At 53.2% G+C, this 13,673-nt stretch overlaps 1 protein-coding gene across 1 annotated transcript; it reads right to left on the reverse strand.

The window, feature by feature from the left end:
• Positions 1-9,108: 9,108 nt before the first annotated feature.
• FAM43B (family with sequence similarity 43 member B) lies at positions 9,109-12,045 on the reverse strand. The gene has a single exon (XM_074377268.1). The coding sequence runs from the start codon at positions 11,162-11,164 to the stop codon at positions 10,178-10,180; it is 987 nt and encodes a 328-aa protein (XP_074233369.1). The 5' UTR covers positions 11,165-12,045; the 3' UTR covers positions 9,109-10,177.
• Between the last annotated feature and the right edge of the window lie 1,628 nt (positions 12,046-13,673).

Consider the following 13,673-nt stretch of genomic DNA (forward strand, 5'->3'; position numbering starts at 1 on the left):
CAACCTCTGTGGTCGCCAGCAGCCAGAACTCTCTCCAGGAGCTGGGGCCACCAACCTCTGCAGTCCAGACACCTCTTGGTGCATAGGAAGCATCACTGGACTAGCAGTCAGGAGACTTGGGCTCTCGCAATTCAGATCATTACTAAGCTCCTACTATGTGCCAGGCACTGTCCTCCGCCAGCAAGGTGTCTGCCTCATGGGATTTCTGTCCTAATAGGGGAGACTGCTGATGCACAGGCAAACATGCACATGATGGAGATCGTGTCAGATGATGACAAGCACTGGGAAGACGACAAGCACTGGGAAGACAGCAAGCAGGATAATGGGATAGATGCTGGCTGGATGGGTCAATATAAGTTTAAGCTGTGGGGGAGGGTGGAAACCAGGAGGACCCCTCTGAAGAAGAGGTGACATTTGAGCTGAGATCCATGTGTGTGAAGGTGGCAGCCATGGAAAAATCTGAGGGAGGTGCGGTTCCTCCATGGAAAGTGGCAAGTGCAAAGGCCCTGAGACAGAAATGAGCTTGTGTTTGGACAAATCTAACTGGTGAGAGGGGCAAGAGGATAAGTATTAAAAAAGACCCTTTCTCTTTGTCATCCCTGTGGGATTTAAGTACATTTTATCTTCTTTTTTGACTCCTAAATTTTGGACATCTGTAAGTTTAAGCAAATCTTTCTTGGCCCTATTTCCAATTTTTAACAGCTTTTTAAAAAATATTATTTAATTATTTTATTTTGGTGGGGGGTGGGGGGGAGGTTATTAGGCTTATTTTTAGAGGCGGTCCTGGGGATTGAACTCAGGACCTCAGGCATACTAGGTATGCACTCTACCACTTGAGCTATACCCTCCCCCTTAATGGTTTTTGTACAGAGGACAGGATATTAGTCTGGGAGTCAGAAGACCTAAATTATGATCCTAAATTTTCCAGTAGCAAGCGGTGTGAACTTGGATAAATCTTTTTCATCCTGAAACCCAGAGATTGGGCTACAAACTCTAAGGGCCCTTCCGGCTGAGATATCCCATCCCCGGGAATTCATGTTAACTCTTCTTGATCCAGTTTGTTTCCAGCCCACACGTGGATCCGCTCAGCAAACATCTGCTCACTTCTTCCGGGAAGCATAGTCTGGAGATCAGCACACAGCAGACATTTATTTGATGCTTTTAAAAACCCAAGACAAGCTGAACATACATTAGCAGGGATGGCCAAATCCACTGTGCAGCTATTAATAGAAGCTTGAGTTAGACTGAAACCCACGGGGCCGGAGGGAAGCGCATGATGTAGGTGATAAAGCTGGCTGCAGGATGTGTTAGAGAATGACTCCATTTTTGTGAAAACCAAACGACAGAATCTCAGCGTGTGTGTGTGTGGGTTTGTTTATGCTCACAAGTCAGGAGAAAGGTGGGAGAGAATAAACTGCAGTCTGTAACATTTGTTATCTAGGTGTGTGGGCGCGCGTGTGCAGGGGCGTGCGCTTCCCCTAAAGCCAGCGGCACTTTCCAGGACCCATCCCGCCATCTGGGCCTGTTTATCAATAAGATTTTGGCAGAGGTGTGATTTGATGCCAATCTCCAAGTTTGTGTCCTTTGCAGACTGAGGGAGGTGGAGAGGGACAGAAGTGGGCAGTGTCCACTCTGATCATCTCGAATGTCCCTCTCCCCTCCTGGCAATGGCACCTCTATTTCAAAGGTTGCTGAGTGATCACAGTCTGAGGCTGGCTCCTGTGGCAGGAGACACACCGGAGCTGTCCGGGGCCCGTGAGTTCCAAGATCACAGGCGTGGTTATAACACGGCCCGTCCCTGTTCTTGTACTAGGGCTTCAGAGGCATCTTGCGCTGCGAGGGTCCTCCGGGGCCTCCCTGGCCATACCTCTGACAGCAGATGGGATGCAGCCAGCCATCCCTCAAGGCTACTCTGCAGGGCAGTTTATGTGTGTGGGGAGCTTATTATTTGAGCTCCAGAAGTTGCTTCCTAGTCATGGTGCGCTCCCCTCCAGGGAATCCCTGCAGCTGTCTATTTTAAGCCTCCCTGCTGCCGTCTGGACTCATTTCTTTGCAGTGGGCTCCTTCCCCCAAGCAGGAGCCCTTCAGCCTGGATGTTGTGGAGTTGTCTCACTCCAGCTTTCCTGTCTGTGAGTCAGTAAGGAAGCACCCTGCTCTTTGTATGGTTCTTGATGCTTTTCAAAGCCCTCTCACGTTCCATCCCATTTGAATGGCCCCTTATAGTAATCCCCCGAAGCGGAAATGGCTGGGAGTTTTGCCTCTTTATTACAGAGAAAAAGGAGACTCAGAGCCATTAGGTGACTTGTCCATGTCCCAGAATGAATAACAGGCAGTTTCAGGCCTTTGACTCCAAGCCCAGCCTGCTCAGCCCACACTCCATCATCAGAATTGCCCCCTCCCCATTGAAGGTTTCCTGAGAGATTGGCTTAGGTGGCCAGATTGACATCTGATGAGCCGACTCCCTCATGGCATGTGAGTGGTCCAGGATGGGTTTGTGATCTGGGGTGACCACCTAGAACCTGGGCTGCACTCATCAGCCTTGTACCCTAGCACTTGAACGAAGGCCGGGGACTGGTTAGTCTGAGGCATATGGACTCTGGGTCAGAAGCAGGAGCTGATTGGAAGACATGGAGGGACAGACTCTGTGAGCCAGGAAGGAGGCAGGTCCACAGAGGGAAGACTGGGAAGGTAGGTGAGGGGCCGCATGAATGGAAGACCAGGTGACCCCAGAGAGAAAGGGCCTGGGGACTTTGGGATCCCGTGAGCCAGCTGGCTGGCCTACAGTGGGGCGCAGTACAAACCCTGAAGCCTTTCAATGATCCCCCTTTTCTAGAGCTGGGGACCTGATGAAAACAGAGATGGCAGGGCCAGGGCTCTCTTGGATGCAAGCAACAGAAGGCCCACCTCTCACAGGCCTAAGCAAAAAGTGCAACTTACTGGTTCAGGGCACTGAAAACTCAAGGGGGTGGACTGGGGGAGGCCCAGTGGGATCCAGGGGCTCAAGTGATGCCATGGGACTTAGTCTTACTCTGTGGCCTGCTTTGCTTTTCACTGCAGGCCTCTCAGGCTCTCTCTCCTCATGGTGGCAAGATAGCTGCCAGCAACACTAGACATGCTCCCTACCTCTCAGCAACTCTGGCAGATTGTGAGCATCTCTCTTTCCAAGGTTTGCAACAAAAGTCCCAGAACTAAGTTCCACTGGTTCTGACCATGTCACATGCCCATTCCAGAACCAATCGCTGGGGCTAAGGATATGGGATATTCTGATTGATCAGGCCTGGATCACACATCCTCCTCTGGAGCCCATGCATGTAAAGTCAGCTGCACCAGAAGCCCAGGGACCAAGAGCGGAGAATGATGGTTTCACCAGGAGCGTCAGGGCAGTGGGTCTCCAGAAGAGTGTGTTAATCAAGGTACACTGTGTGCTGCAATAAACAGCCCCCAGCTGGTCAGTGGCTAAAACAATGACATTTCATTTCTTGCTCCTATTGGTGGCAGTTGGGGGCTCTATTTCATGTGGTCATTCAGGGGCCCAGGCTGGTAGAGGCTCTGTCATCCTCAACACATAGCTTCAAGGATGCCCCCTGGGTGATGACATCCAGCAGGCCGGCAGGAGAAAAAAGCAAAGGTTTTATTTTGTTCGTTCCAGGTCCAGGAGTGACACGCATCAATTGTGTGGGTCAGAACTCAGCCACATCTCTGTGCAGGGGAGAATGGGAGAGTTTCGTTGTACCCAGGAGGAAAGGGGAAGCAGTTTCCACCATAAAGGGGGAATGGATGAGTGCTGGGCTGGTGAAAGCGAGATCGACCTGAGCTTTCGAGTGCAGTCCAAGTCCCTTAGCCTTTGTCAAGCGTTCCCAGCACGAAGCAGTACTGGCCCAGTCTTCCTGGCTGCGGTCTCCTTCATGATGGCTTCAACTCCACCGTCCCCCTTAATCCCTTGCTTGCCCAGCCTCCTGTCCTCTCTTAAGTTGAATGGTGATGAGGCTTAGTTATTCTGGATCAGCTGACAAACCCTATGTGCTCTATGGACAGGCAGGCAGTTGAGCAAAGCAGGAGAGAGGGCAGTTCTGGCTCAGAGATACACCAGATCTGTGTGTCAGCCCCCTCAGCCCTTTGCAGCTGCCCTTGACTGGTCTCTATGTCAGCATCACCTTCCACTTCTCCACAGCCTGTAGCTAAGGACAGACAGGGACTGGAGGGAAGCTGACCCATCACTCCCAAAGGACTGGCATCCCAGCTTTCTGAAGACCTTGGCTGGGAAGGCTGTGTGCCAACATGGTGGCCGGCAGGAGCTAATTGTCCCCTCATTCATTCACTTACTCATTTACCTCTGCGTGCTTACTGTGTGTCTGACACTGTGCCAGGTGCCAAGGCAAAAAGGACATACAAAAGCATAAGGTATTAGATCTAATCTAGTGTTAAGGCGATCAGGCTTGTGTCGGTTGAACAACGAGATGAAAATGAGACAAACTGTAGTGGAATCTTCTACCATGATTTAGAGAGAGCCACCCCAGGGCGTGAACAAGCAGTATATTCAGTGTCTCAGAGTCCAGGCACCTGTTCTCCTCATCCCAGAGCTCCAAGTTGGATAATAATAAACATAATAGAAGCAGCTACAACTTATTATGTGCATTGGGCACTGTGCTAAATGGACTGTTCAAGTACAAAGCTTTCATTTTCCCAAAAAGTGTATAAAATCTAGACTCACCCACCGCTGTTTTTTTACAGATGGAAAATCAAGGCTCCGAAAGCCTTCAGAAACCTGCTCCAAGTTATAAAGCTGTCAAGTGGCAGCTCTGGGACTGGCCATCCGGTCTGTCTGACGCCCAAGCCCAGGTTCAACCGCCTGTGTGTTAAATTAGAGATGGCATCTGGATGGTCCTCCCGCTGCCCAGACAGCGCACCTGGAGGCTAGCTGGCCTGTGCCAGGAGCTGCTCTGTATTGTGAGTGGCAGCCTTGTGCTGGGGCTGGATGAGATCAGAGAGTGAGAAGGCCCAGTCCTGAGGCTCTGGAGCTGAGAGCAGACCCTCAGAGGGACAGAGGCTTCAGTTTCTTCCCCTGGCCTCATCTCTCGGGCTGCTGCTTTTCTCCCCGAGAACAGCAATCCATCTGAGCAGGGCATCTGAGGATAGTTCTCCTTCAGCATCTCCAGGCGGAAGCCTGGCAGAGGAAATACATCTCCACCCACTTGGTTTCCTATCCCATGATGGCTCTTCCATCTGGCTCATTCATTCATGTGTTCGTTCAACAGATGAATATTGAGCTTCATCCTCTGCCCTGCGTGGTCCAGGTACTGAAGGGAGGCGAATACAAATCAGTATGAGAGACAAGACATTTACACACAAACAGGAATCCTGGCTGTAACCTGATGAGGACCGAGAGCGAAGCATAGGCCACATCCTGCGTTAGATTGAGGCGAGAGATCACACCCAGATCTGGCCGGAGCAGGGGACAGAGTGTGCATTTTTTTTTCATTTTTCAGTTTCATTAGGTAAAATTGATACATCTGACTGCACATAAACAACATACTGTGTAAATACATATATACAATATACTGCACGTATTTTTGAAAATTTACATGTATGTACTGTTCATTGTTTCTAAGAACAGTTTAGAGCTTTACTTTTTAAAAAATATTTCTAAAAAAACATACTTCTATTGAAGTATAGTCAGTTTACAATGTTGTGTCAATTTCTGGTGCACAGAACAATTCTTCAGTCATATAGGAACATACATATATTCGTTTTCATATTTTTTTCACCGTAAGTTACTACAAGATATTGAATGTAGTAGAGCTTTAGCTTTTTAAACTTACATAGTTATCAAAGGAATAAAGCCAACCACGAAGTAAGAATCAACAGAATGCAGTAATCCAATCATAAAGGACAGTCAAATGTGCTTACACATATTCAAGAAATCGATCATTTAAGTTATAAATAATAAGTAATTCATTTGTATCCTTTCTCTTTTAAGATTTCACATATAAGTGATATCATCTGGCATTTTTCTTTCTCTTTTGGGAGGGGTGTGCATTAAGGAAAGTTTTGAGGACGTGGAATTTCTGCTGGGCCTTGAAGAAAGAGTAGGATTGAAAATGTGCAGCCCAAGGTGGGGTGGAGGGGAGGGCGTAGCTCAGTGGAAGAGTGCGTGCTTAGCATGCACGAGGTCCTGGGTTTAATACCCCAGTACGGCCATTAAAAAAATAAATAAATAAAAGTAAATACATAAACAAACCTAATTACAGGAAAATATGCAGCCCGAGGGAAGGACATTCCAGGGATGGACATTCTAGGTGGTGAGAACAGCATGAGCACACGCCTAGAAGTGGGAGGGGGAGCTGGGAGCACATCCACGTGTGGAAGAGCAGGGGGAGTCGGGGTGGCACTGGCAGGTGGGCCAGCCGGCTTTCTTCTGTGAGCATTGTGCTGTGGTATCGTCACCCCAGTCACAGCCCGGCTCCTCTGGAGTGGGATCAGGAGAGCGGGAAATAAGGCCTTAGGATCCTGGGAAGAGGCCACCCACTCTGCCCACATTGTGCTTGGCTGCTTGGTGTTCTTGGAAAGCCCTCCATTGCCACGTTCATACTCCAGCGTTAGTTCTCAGGCCCAGACAGCCCAACAGACATAAGACACACACAGCATTGAGGGTAGAAGAAAAATTTAAAGGGCATCTCACCCAGTGTTTAAAACTCAAGTGGAATCCCAGAAACCCCAAAGAAGAAACAGAGAAGGTACTCCAGTTAAAGCAGGTTGTGGGGGGGGGGGGGCTCCTCATCCCATCTCCCCATCACTCCCCACAGCAGATCCTGGGGCACCTCTGGGAAATCTAGGGCTCAGAGAACTCCCCATTTTTACTTTACAGGTGGGGAATTTGATGCTGGAAAAGAGACACAGGGGCACCAGATGGCTTACCCAGTGGTTCATGGTTTTTTTAAAAAAAAGTTTTTGTAGTTTTTTGGGGGGTGGGTGTGATAATTAGGTTTATTTTTTTATTTTTAAATTTTTATTTATTTATTTGTTTTGGAGGGGGAAGGTAATTAGGTTTATTTCTTTATTGATTTTATGGGAGGTACTGGGGATTGAACCTAGGACCTTGTACATGCTAAGCATGCGCTCTACCACTTGAGCTATATACCTCCCCCCTGTTTATTTTTTTTAATGGAGGTACTGGGGACTAATCACATACTCTACCACTGAGCTATACCTCCTCCACCAACTCCTCCCACCCCCTAGGGCTCTTTTGATCTTGTGCCTAATATCAGAGGAGACAGTCTATGTCAGTGCAGAGATGGAGGGGTGTGGTTTCCCAGGATGCACCCTCCCTTGGTAGCAAAGATGCCTGGGGCCTGGTGGCTGGAGCTGCCCGGAACAACCCACTCTGTGGCCCAGGCTCACCTGTGGCTTATCTCCTCCTCAAGCCACTGAGGGAGGAAAGTTGGACCAGGTCCTTCCTCCATTATAGACGTTGAGAATGGAGATGTGGCCAGTAGGACATGTTATTGTTCTTGACATGTGCTGGGCATTTGATTATTTGCCAAAGCTTTTTCACAGACATCATTATATTTAATTCTGTTTTTGGATGGGGGAGCAATTAGGTTTACTTTTGGGGGAGGTTCTGGGGATTGAACCCAGGATCTTGTGTAGGCTAAGCATGTGCTCTACCACTTGAGCTGTACCCTCCCCCCTCTATTTAATTCTTACAATCGGCCTTGTGAGATAGATATTAGCCCCCACCCATTTTACCATTGATAAAGATGAGGCTGAGAGAAGCTGAGTTGCCTAATATCACACAGCTGGTAAGGAGGCAGACGGTCCTCTCACTCTGGTCTTCTAACTCCAGACTAACTTCTAACTCTAGGCTCTGGTCTAGAGAGTGTAGTGTAAGCAAAGGAAGGAAGGAGGAGGTTCTGTGTGTATGTGTGCGTGTGTGAGTATTTATGTTTTGGGAGGTTGCCTGAGAAAAGTAGAGAGGCTCAGCTGGGAGTGTGCTTGTAAATTATTATATTGCAACTGTTCCTTTAATTACATGCATTTCACTTGAGGATGTAGAAGCCACAAGGGAAGGACTCCCAGGCTGATAAACCTAGCTCAGTGCTTGTCCCAAGGCAGGTGTTTAGTACATTTCTGCTGCATGAATCTGATTAAAGAGGATGTGTTTGTGACCTTGTTTCTGGGTGAGATTGTCTCAAACACCAGAGGCTGTCTTGCAGCTCATCCTCCTCTCCCAGGTCTGACATCTTCCTACTTCCTTTTCTCCTTCTGCATATGGGGAGAAACACCAACAAATCCCTTGGCAATGCATAAGAGGGAAGCAATGAACACGCAGGGCATCCTTGCCCAGTGGGTCCTTGTCCCCCCAACTCCCAAACATGTGGAGTCAAAGCTTTCCCCTTCTAAATACCCTGACCCTGCCTGGGTTCCACCAGACTGAAGTAGCAGTGGTACCCTCTGTTCCAGCAGCTCCAGGAAACAGAACAATCCTGATTGCTGGTGATGGCAGAGGCTACTCATCTGGGCTCTGGACAACTCTGGGATCAGTGCCCAGCTCAGCACAGAAATAAAGAAGATATCCAAGCTCAGGACTCACACTGTCACAAAGGTCCAGGCAGATGTCTTCAGTTCCTCTGAAAGCAAATTCGGTTGCCCACCTCTCTCCTTTCATCCCCGAGGAGACCCAGTGTATACCACTTGCTTTGACACACACACACACACACACACACACACACACACACACACACACACACAGGAATCTTCTCAAAGATACGTGGCTGATGAGAAGGCCCCAGCCCAGTGGTCCCTCCCTATCAAGTGTCCCAGAGACACTTGCGTCTGAGTGCCCAGGCAGACAGACATTCTGGGAGGCTGAGACAGACAGCTGACACCCCTCCAAGGCTTGGCACATGTGATTTGCGGGCGAGGCACCTGCTACTGTCTCCCTTCCAGACATGAACAGCTTCCTGGCAGCAGCCACCCTTCCCCCAACCCTGAGAGTTGGCTCCAGCTGCTAAAGGGGACACTTTCTGGGGTCTTCTCCTGCCCTCTAGGATTCTGATGATAATCTTTTCACCCTCAGCAGGCCTGGCATCAAACACAGCACAGGAGTGGTGACAGGCTGAAAAAGCAGAACACTTTATTTACAATGATCATTTGGTGACACATAGATCTTTGGGCTTTTAGTGGCCTTGTTGAGACACACGTGGGCAGGGGCCCACTTCCTCTGTTGGGTTACCGCACCCTCCTGCCTCATCCTGCTGTGAGAATCCCGTGGCTGTCAGGACCCTCCTGCTCTGACAAGCCTCGACTTGGGGGCATCCTTCCTGTGTCCGTTTTCTGGATAGTCAGTGGCCTCAAGCACCTGCCAAAGGTTCCCCTTGCCTCCATTGAAGGCCCTATCTTGGTCCCGATTCAAGGCACCTAGCAGGGAACCACACACATCTGTATGCAGAGAGATGGGGTGGGTGAGGAGTCCTGTGAGGGTGGCAGGTGCCAGGGCACAGGCTTGGGCAGCTGCCTGGAGCAGAGAGCTGTTACCTGGACTAGCCTGTTCTTTAGGTTGGTAGGACCATCTCAGTCTTCTCCAGAGGAAGAGCAGTGAAGTCCCAGAAGTTCTCCAAGAGGCAGAGAGGCCAGGCAGAGGGCCTGAGAGTTTCTCCTGGTGTGTATGGCAGCCGGCTTTGTTGCCACTTCGGGCCTGGCCTCAATTCTCCACGGCGACTACTCTTCCCCCTATTGGTCTCATCCCAGGGAGGCAATCTAGACTGGCCGAGGGCAGGACCAGTGCCTCCACCTGGCCAGGATCCAAGCTCACCCTCCTGGATTTCTGGAAATGTTCCCCGCCTTCTCTAGAGAGGATGTTTTAGGAGAGAGGGTGTGGTCTACGGGCAAAGAGACTTGGTGTAAAGCACAGGCGGCGATTCCACGATTGAGGGCACCGGGAGGCTCGGATGGGGCCGTGAACACTGAATACTGCGACCCCCCTAACTCGTCCCCCAATACTCAAGGGCATATCAGGCGTCTCCCTGAGCCAGGATGAGGTGCGGGGCGGACAACAACAGAGACCACGAGGGAGACAGGGGCCCGGGGACCAGGGAGAGACGTAGCGGGCAGGGCCGGGGTTGGAAGCTGTCAGTCAGGCCGGCCGGGTCTGGGGCCGCGAGTCCTGCCCCCTCGGCTCTCAGCGCGCCTGGGCTGCCCGCTCCCGGGGGCCGGCTTTCCAGCGGCGGAGCTGCGAGGGCGGCGGAGGCGCCGGGGCGCCCCGCAGGCTGCACGTCCTCAGCTCCCGAGCCAGGCTGAGCACCTCGGGCCGCTCGCGCTGGGGGTCTCCTTCCTCGCGCTCCTCTGCCTCCTCGTCCTGGTCCTCGTCCTCCTCCTGGATGCTGCTGAGGCGCGGCGCCCCGCGGCCGCGCTCCGCGGGCGGCGGCCGGTAGGCGCATTTGGCGTTGAGCAGCCGGCGCAGCGGGGCGCGGGGCACCGAGGCGGCGGCGCCCCCAGCGCGGAGGTGCTGCTGGCGCACGTGGCGCGCGTCGCTCTGGCGCTGCAGGCGCTTGAAGTCGCTAAAGGCCGCCAGCGCGGTCTGGCGGAGCAGGCGGGCCAGGGCGCGCGCCTTGTGCGCCCGCGCCAGCAGCACGGCGTGGCAGCGCAGCACCACGGCCTTGTGGCGCGCCTGGTGGCGGTAGACCCAGGCGAAGACGCGCGGGTGGCGCCCGTCCGCCGCGCAGTAGGTGATGCGCGGCAGCAGGTAGGCGTGCGCCGGCCTGCGGCCCCCGGAGCCCCCTGAGCCGCCGCGCTCGCACGGCTGCATGCGGATGCCGTGCGGCCCCAGCGTCAGCTTCATCTTGGTGCCCCCACCCGGCCCGCAGCGCGCCCAGATCTTGCCCACGGCGTCGTCGGTGCAGCCGTCGCCCTTGGCATGCAGGGTGACGGCGTTGCCCAGGTACCACACGGTGTAGGTCGGGTCCTCCTTGTTGAGCTCCATTTTCTGGCGCCGGCTGCGGAACACGCGGCCCAGGCGCTCCAGCGGCCAGTCGGGCAGCAGGTCCGGGCAGGAGCGCAGGAAGCTGGAGAGCAGCGACGTGTAGGCAAGCCCCGGGCTCAGGCTCTTCGCCTTGCACTTGGCCTCGTCCTCCACTAGCACGAATTTGTTACGTCTCCAGGGCAGCATCGCGGCGGCGGCCAGAGGGCCTGGGGGCGCCGGGAGCTCACGGGCGCCCTGCCCGGCGGCCGGGGGAGGGGAGGGCGCGCAGAAGCCCGCGGCCCCGGGCTCGCGAGAAGCTGGGCGGCGCCGGAGACAGTCGGTGCCTCGGTGCCCGGAGATGCCCAGTGCCAGGCAGAGCTAGCTTCACAGATGCCTGGTGCCCAGCCGGGCTGGCGGCCGAGATGCCCGGGCGGCGGCCGAGCGTCTGGGAACAGCTTCCCCCGGGAGTCGCTCCAGCCGTCCGGGAAGCAAGGAGGGGCCGGGGTTGGGCGGGGTGGAGGCGTCCCCTAGGCCCGAACTGGGGGGATCCCGCGGTCCCCGCCGCCCAAATTGCGGCGGCAGGGAGGTCACCGAAGCCGGGGCTGGCGGCTGGCGGCTCGAAGGGTTAGACCGAGAGCGCGACTGCGGTGGGGACTCCTTCAGGCGTCGCGACTCCACCTCCCCGGGCTGCCTACATCACCGGGCGGGACCGCTAGCTCTCTTGTCCCCTCCTCTCGCCCTCCTCTCTCTCTCTCTCCTCCCCCGCGCAGGCTAGCGCTGCTCTTCGCCCGAGACCCCGCACAGGCGCGGTGGAACGGGTTTAATCATTATAGTCGGAGGGGTAGGAGTGGAGGGGGAGGTTAAGGAGCAGTCATCTCCTGAAACGTACCAGAGGGATTTGCCAGTGCAGATTTCTCAGGCCTCGCTGGTGGTCTCATCTCCTTCTGGAGCGTTGGGTTCCCCCCTCTCTCTCCTTCTAGATTCCCACCGCCCCTCACCCACAGCAAGTCCCTACCCTCATCTCTGAGTGAGTTCGGGTGGGTTCCTGATGCGGCTGGCCTGGCTCACTTTGCCTCCTGTCTGCACAGCGGAAAGCCAGCTGAGGTGGCCGAGCAGTGCAGTGGAAAAATACTGTCGCTTGGGGAAGCTTTCTCCCAGGTTCTCCCAAGGTCGTGGGCCAGGCCACTGGGCCTGAGCTGGGAGGCCAGTCACTGCTCCAGCGGCTGGTAGTGCCCCTCGCCTGGACTAAGCTGGGAGGGTACTCTTTGAGGGTGGGGAAACTTGCAGAGCAGTCCTGGGTCTGTAAGAATTGCAGATAAAAAGCTCCTTCTGCCAAAGGGCAGCCTCTGGCCTCCCAGGATTAAGTAGATAACACTTTTGTTTGTGAAGCTTCTGTTCCCTACCACCTCCTGGGTTTTGCATTCATTATCTCAGGATAGCCCAAGCTGGGTTAAGCGACTTGCCCAAGGTCACTGGGCTGGTAAGAGGTGGAATTAGGGCTCCAGTGAGGCTTAGGTGACCCATGAGAGGGCCCTCACTCTGCTGAGTGCATCGTATGCCCTATATGGATGGGGCACTCTCCATCCTCCCCTGAGACCCTCCAGCAGGGGCTCTCACTGGAGAGGGGTTCTTGGGTGCTAGGAAAGACACTCTGTCCCCGGGTGTGGAGACACATATCCCCTTTTAGGATTTGTTAAGTCACAGGATCCCTAGAATCCCAGGATGGCTCTGATAGGAGCCCAGGAGTCTCCCACAGAACCAACACCCAAGTCCTCTCCGTGGTTTCAGAACAGCTCATTTGGGGAGTCTTCCAGATCAGGAATGAGCCCAGAGGCTTCGGCTGGGCCAGGCCCAACCAAGTGACCTCTCAGAGTTGGAGCAGTGGGAAGATGATATGTTCCACAGCCAGGCGATACTCATCCTAGGGCCAGCCGGCTGGGTTCAGAATCCTCGGGGGGAATAAGAACAGCCCCCACCCCAAGGCTGCATCACAGAATGCTCCTAGGTGACATGCAAATCAAGAATAGGAAATTACCTAGAATCGCAGAGTCTTAGCTTTCAAGGGGGCCTCACAGATTATCTGGTTCACTGCAGCCACATTTTATTTTATTCTCCAAATGGAAATGTCTTTATTGCTTGTTGCTGATTATAAAAGTAATACAGGCTTGTGGTAAAAAAAAAAAATCACTCAAGAAGGACATGGAAGTCTCCCACTGTCCCCACCTTGTAGCTGTGGCCTCATTTCTCCACGAGAGAACAGGCTCCAAGCAGTACAATGATCCACCCTTTGGACCTCACCGCCTTGCGGTACTCTTCCCGGCAAAGGTCAGGAGGCTGGTGGAAGCGGCAAGCAGCAGCATCTCAACTTGCAAGGCTGAGATACCTCCAAGTTTTTGTGAAGGCACACAGGTTGCCCAGTTAAATTTGAATTTCAGATGAACAACCACTTTTTTTTTTTTTTTACTGTCAGTGTGTCGCAAGTATTGCTTGCATTTGATCCTGCCTCCCAGAGAACAAGAAAGGATGGAGGCGCTGCATGGGGTGTGTGTGATGCAGTTAGGTGCCTCCTTAGGCTTACTCTCCTAGTCCTGCTTCTGATCTGTTCCCATTGCTTTTGCAATATCCTTGGGGCGAGGCGGGATGGGTCACCTGGGACAGTGTGAGATCAGTGTGCAATAGTCTGTTTTTATATTCAGTCCTCTGGACTTCAAAGTAG

This window comes from Camelus bactrianus, chromosome 13 (genome assembly GCF_048773025.1).
Source record: "Camelus bactrianus isolate YW-2024 breed Bactrian camel chromosome 13, ASM4877302v1, whole genome shotgun sequence".
Lineage (NCBI taxonomy): Eukaryota > Metazoa > Chordata > Mammalia > Artiodactyla > Camelidae > Camelus > Camelus bactrianus.

Bases quoted from the DNA above. Each gene is read 5' to 3' on its own strand.
- FAM43B (XM_074377268.1), bottom strand. From the start codon at position 11,164: ATGCTGCCCTGGAGACGTAACAAATTCGTGCTAGTGGAGGACGAGGCC.